This window comes from Meleagris gallopavo, chromosome 13, assembly GCF_000146605.3.
Source record: "Meleagris gallopavo isolate NT-WF06-2002-E0010 breed Aviagen turkey brand Nicholas breeding stock chromosome 13, Turkey_5.1, whole genome shotgun sequence".
NCBI lineage: Eukaryota > Metazoa > Chordata > Aves > Galliformes > Phasianidae > Meleagris > Meleagris gallopavo.
The window spans coordinates 11,050,598-11,055,863 of record NC_015023.2 but is presented as its reverse complement, the minus strand read 5'-3'; the positions used below and the strand labels follow the sequence as shown (position 1 = coordinate 11,055,863).

At 52.0% G+C, this 5,266-nt stretch overlaps 2 protein-coding genes across 2 annotated transcripts in view; one reads left to right on the top strand and one right to left on the bottom strand.

Annotated features, from left to right (window-relative positions):
* The window catches only part of CNOT1 (CCR4-NOT transcription complex subunit 1), a 26,389-nt gene extending 26,299 nt beyond the window's left edge, over positions 1 to 90 (bottom strand). Inside the window, exon 1 of the mRNA XM_031555404.1 lies at positions 6 to 90. Coding sequence (XP_031411264.1) covers positions 6 to 90 — 85 coding nt within the window. The remainder of the gene's footprint in view (positions 1 to 5) is intronic.
* Positions 7 to 4,820, top strand: SETD6 (SET domain containing 6, protein lysine methyltransferase). The gene is made up of 7 exons (XM_010718040.3): positions 7 to 110; positions 633 to 774; positions 1,038 to 1,232; positions 1,401 to 1,524; positions 1,908 to 2,088; positions 2,311 to 2,453; positions 2,864 to 4,820. The coding sequence occupies exons 2-7, from the start codon at positions 767 to 769 to the stop codon at positions 3,170 to 3,172; spliced, it is 960 nt and encodes a 319-aa protein (XP_010716342.2). The 5' UTR covers positions 7 to 110; positions 633 to 766; the 3' UTR covers positions 3,173 to 4,820.
* Positions 4,821 to 5,266: the final 446 nt, after the last annotated feature.

The following is a 5,266-nucleotide window of genomic DNA, read 5'->3' as shown; positions in this document are numbered from 1 at the left end:
CGGGCTGTTGGCCGCCGCCGACCTGGAGCCGGGAGAGCTGCTGTTCTCCGTGCCGCGCAGCGCGCTGCTGTCCCAGCACACGTGCGCCATCCGAGCCCTGCTGCACGACGGTGAGCGCCGCGCGGGGCCTCCCGGTGCTCCGCCTTACCGTGTCTTGTCCATAAGCGGGGCTGGGGGACGGTACTGGCTCTTGGGTTCTCTGCTCTGTGTGTGAGTGGGGCAAAAGCAGGGCGCGGTCCTGCTGCCTGCACTGCGATGGGAAGCTCCTCTCTCAGGGGACAGCACGGCCATTCCTGCCCAGGACTCTCTTTAGTGCTGCGAGGAAGCCGTTCTGGTTTCAAGCACGTGGGTGAAGTGCCAGCACGGGGCGGCAGCTCCTGGTCCTGCGGCAGCCAGGTCGGGGAGAAGCACAGAACGGCGTGAGGCGGAAGAGACCTCGAAGGTCATCTCATTTGCAGCCCTGTGCTGGGATGTTGCCCACTAGCTGTGAAGGCAGCCTATAAGCCAGGGTGTTTTCTCATTGCTCTGAGTCGCGGCTGCACACTTTAGTTCTGGGAAAATATATTTTAAGAGAAAAAATATCAGATCAACCTCAATTATGTATGTTTTCTTTGTTACCTCTGGCTGTGTAGCCCAGGAGTCCCTGCAGAGCCAGTCTGGGTGGGTGCCGCTCCTGCTGGCCCTGCTGCACGAATACACAACCAGCACCTCCCGCTGGCAGCCCTACTTCTCCCTCTGGCAGGACTTCAGCAGCTTGGATCACCCCATGTTCTGGTAAGGTGAAAGCCAGCAGCTCTGCAGAGGGCCCGGTGCTGCAGCTGTAGGGATGTGGGTGTGCTGGGTGACTTCAGCTGCTCCAGCCCTGTGCTGTGAGGGGCAGCAGCCTAAGATCCCTGTGAGGTGCTAAATGAAGTTGCAACTCCCTGCAACAGAAAACAGAGCTCCACAGAGCACAAAGCTGCTGCTGTTTTGAAGGAGTTCAGACCCTTTTTCCTAGGGGCAGATGGACATAGAGCTGCTAGTTTTGTTTGCAACAGGCCAGAAGAGGAGCGAACGAAGCTCCTGCAGGGCACTGGCATCCCCGAGGCAGTGGACAAAGACCTGGCTAACATCCAGCTGGAGTACAGCTCCATCATCCTGCCCTTCATGAAGTCCCACCCCGACATTTTTGACCCTGAGCTGCACACGCTGGAGCTGTACAAGCAGCTGGTGGCTTTTGTCATGGCTTACAGGTGAGCAGTGAGGGTTTGCTCTGATGTAGGGGAGGAAAGATGAGCAAGAGGAGAAGAGGGTGGTGAGTGATTACAGGCTGTATGATTTAAAAGAGTGCAAGAATAAGCTAAAGCTTGCCCTGTATTGCAAGGTATAAAACAGGGTTGTCTTCACGTCCCTTGTCGTAGCTTTCAGGAGCCTTTGGAGGAGGAAGATGAAGATGAGAAGGGCCCCAATCCTCCCATGATGGTGCCTGTAGCTGATATTTTGAATCACGTGGCCAACCACAACGCCAGCCTGGAATACGCTCCTGTGAGTGCCAGGGCCCTGTGCCCCTTCCCTGCATGACTGCCTCTCTGAGGCCAGAGCAGCACTGCCCACGGCCAGTGCAACAAGCGGGCCTGGATCTTATTCACTGTAAGCTGCTTTGTGTGACACACACAGCTGCTGTTTGCTTTGTTATAGCCAGGAAGAATTTAGGATCAGGTGAACCTTCCTAAAGATGTTCTTGCTGCAGGACAGGATCTGAGGCTTGCTTCTCCTGTGGCTCACTGTGGTTGTACACAGAAGATCACGTTAGGCACATACCTGGATCACTTTCCTGGCAAAAACCAGCACCCTGCTCCAAGAAGAACCCCATTAAGGAACAGTAGGATTGCCACAGCTCTCAGAGCCTCTACTCTCTCTGTTTGCAGAGGTGTTTACGGATGGTTACAACACAACCCATCAGCAAAGGGCAGGAGATCTTCAACACCTACGGGCAGATGGCCAACTGGCAGCTCCTGCACATGTATGGCTTTGCAGAGCCATATCCAGGCAACACCAACGATACAGCTGACATCCAGATGGTGACCGTACGGAAGGCAGCGCTGCAGCGTGAGTGGCACCCACAGCCGTGCTGGGACAGGATGGGGCAGGGGTCACTCCTGTTAAGCAGTGATGTAATGAAATGGGGCTCAGGGTGAAGGGAAATGAGGCCGTTCCACGGCACTTTAGGCGCTGGGGCTATGCTGCAGCTTTCTGCTGCTTGTTTCCCCTTCTGCCGTCACCACTACTGCAAACTGAGGTGGGTTTGCAGCTCTGCTGTCTTCAAAACAGGTGCCAAAAGCAAAGCACAGCAGCAGCTGGTTGCTGAACAGTGGGACTTCTTGTGCCAGCTGGAGATGGTGGGGGAGGAAGGCGCCTTCGTGCTGGGCTGGGATGAAGTGCTGACAGAGGAGGAGCTGTCTGTGACCCTGAAGGTGAGCAGCGTTGAGTGGTGACCAGCTGGTTAAAGAGCTGCACAAGAAAGGGCACAGACTACATTGCAGCTGTTGGAACCATGGCAGAACGGTGAAATGAAGGCAGACAAGTGCATGAACTCTTGGTGTGAGAAGTGGTTGGTGTGACTGCCCTCCTCTCCTGGACTAACCCTCCCCTTCCTCCCCTCCATACTTAAGTTTTGGCTTCAAACAGCTCTTTGGGTGAGGTTTGCTGGTTGGATGCTCTTCCACATCCCTTGGCACTAGCTATTACTCTCTCACTGAGGCATAATTCCTCAGCTGGGGCATAAGTCACCTGCCCCACATGACCCAAAGACTGTGCTGCCCTAGAGAAAAAAGCCTGAGGTACTCGCACTTCCCCTGAGCTGTGTCTGGTTGGGTCATTGCAGGTGCTGTGCATGTCAGAAGAAGAGTTCAAGGAGTACAAGGAACAAGATGGCTGGGAGGACGACAGTGAGGAAGAGGAAAACTCAACCCTTTCTAATGCAGCTCTCTCCAGACTGAAAGCCCCTTGTAAGAGGCTCCTTTATGACAGCGTGCTGCTGACCCTGGAGTCGTACAGGTCAGACCTGAGAGCAGAGCAGGACTTGCTCAATAAGGAGGTGTATGAGAAACTGAGTCGAAGAGAGCAGCAAGCTTTGCATGTGCGCTACGGCCAGAAAAGGATCCTGCATCAGCTGCTAGAGCTGGTACAATAAAACCTCACTGCCCCTGGAAATCAGCTGCCCAGAACTGTGCTCAGACAGGAGGTCAGCCTTCAGCCATCTCTTCTGCAGCAGCAAGGATGGGAGGCAAGATGGGCCCACTTGTCCCTCTGCCTTTTTAGCTACCTCTGCATTAAAGAACAATTTTGCAGAGCACAGGAGTATTCTTAGGTGACCTTACAGTAAGAGGGCTGGAGCACAGCCATCCCTTTCATCTGGAGGACTTGGTAAAACCCAGGTCTTGTCATGGTTACTTAGGGAAGACTGACATACCCCATCAGCATAAGTGAGTTCCCTCACTCAGCATCAGAGATTTGAGGCAATCACTGTGCCTCCTCCAGGTGAACAAGGCAGAATTCCAGCTGGTAGCTCTTACCTCACGGAAAGGCAGTGCAGAAGTGCTAAGAACTGAACAGCTCACCTATACTTCAATACTGAGCATTCTGCAAGCAGGAGCCCATCTGTTTCTGGCTTTCATGGAGGCTCAGTACAGCACAGTGATTCTTCTCAGCTCTGCAGAAGGCATTCTGTAAGTGCTTGAGACTCTGAGAGCAGTCACAGGTCTGCAGGTGCTGCAGGTTGGGTTTTTGATACATGCCCTAACTCAGGCACCACTACTGTACATCACATACAGCCTTATTTTTCCCTTGGCAGCTTTGTAAGATAACACGCTGGAGGTTTGCAGGCCAAGCTATGTTAAATAAAGATGGAGTTTCTTATCCAGCCAATGCTGTCTACTTCAGCAGGATGCAACCCCCTCCCCCCCCTCAAGAAGATCTCTACAAGAATTTTAGTTGCAGTGACAGCAAACAAGCAGAGGTTAGCTGCAGCCCTACCTGCACAGCTGGGGTCCAGAGTGCTTTAACATTACTGCAGGTAATGGAGTAATGCAGGGGCTGTTCAGAGTCCAGTCTGTCATCCTGGCTTGGCTCTCTACAGCAGGCTACGTTTCAAACTAGGCACACAGCAGTGAATGGAAAGGTTATTCCTTCAACCAGAGGGCATCATACCCATGGCCCCTGCTGGCAAGGACACTGGAATCCCCCCAGAGCTGGCACCAGCACACAGCACAGTGCCAGCTGTGGGTTCTTTCCCTCATCAGGAAGAAACAAGGTCACCTGTACCCTCCTACCAGCCCATGAACTTCATGTAACACAGGTTGGGATTTTGGCAGAGTCCCCTCTGCCTCTCACCCTCTTTTACACCAGCCTGACAGCTCCTAAGGCCTAAAGGGAACCAGATGTGTACAGCAGTATTAGTACAGAAGCACAGAGACCTTTGAGCTTTAGCAGAGCCAGCACTGGGAGCCAGTAGGACAAGTCAACAAGCTCATGCAGAGCTTGGCTTGCTGAAGTTAAATGGCAGAAAAACCCTACCAACTCTGGTCTGGATAAAGCTAGTTGCTGTTAGTTCTCTGTATCCTAAGCCACTACAGGATGGAAGAGCAAACTGGAATTTCAGCTCCATAGCCAAAGTGTTCCAACTTGCAATGACTCCCTCTTCCCATCACTCCTCTGTTGTAAGGCTAGAGGAGCTTGCAGCATTCATCCCTACAGGTTAGCCTAGGTAAACCAGCGAGCTTGGTGAAGGGAGTGTTGTATCAGGGAGCATCATTAGAAATAAAACTGGTCTGCTACCTGTGCTCTGTGTCCCTCCACTGCAGTCTCCTTTCTAGCATTCTGCTTGTCAACTTCCAGTATCTCCATCTCCACATAACTATTCTGTGTCCCTCCTTCTGGCACTAAGAATCAAGGCTTCATCTATTCATAACAAGTCTTCCCTCTTCTCACCAGGCAGCATCCAAAATACACTGGAAAACTGCAAATTTTGGATGGCTGAAAACAGATTTTTGAAAGACAGTGACTGGCCAGGTAGGATGGAACTGGAGAGAATAAGCACAGTGGCACGTGCTGCATGTCATGACTTTAATGTGTAACTACAGTATGCATACATACAAGAAGTGGGAGAACTAAAGCCCAAGAACTAGAAAGGCTACAAAATACAACACATGGACCAATACTTTACAAAACATTCAAAATCCTTACAAAAGGGGCTGTATTGGTCCTTTGTTTCTTTTTTTTAATTTTC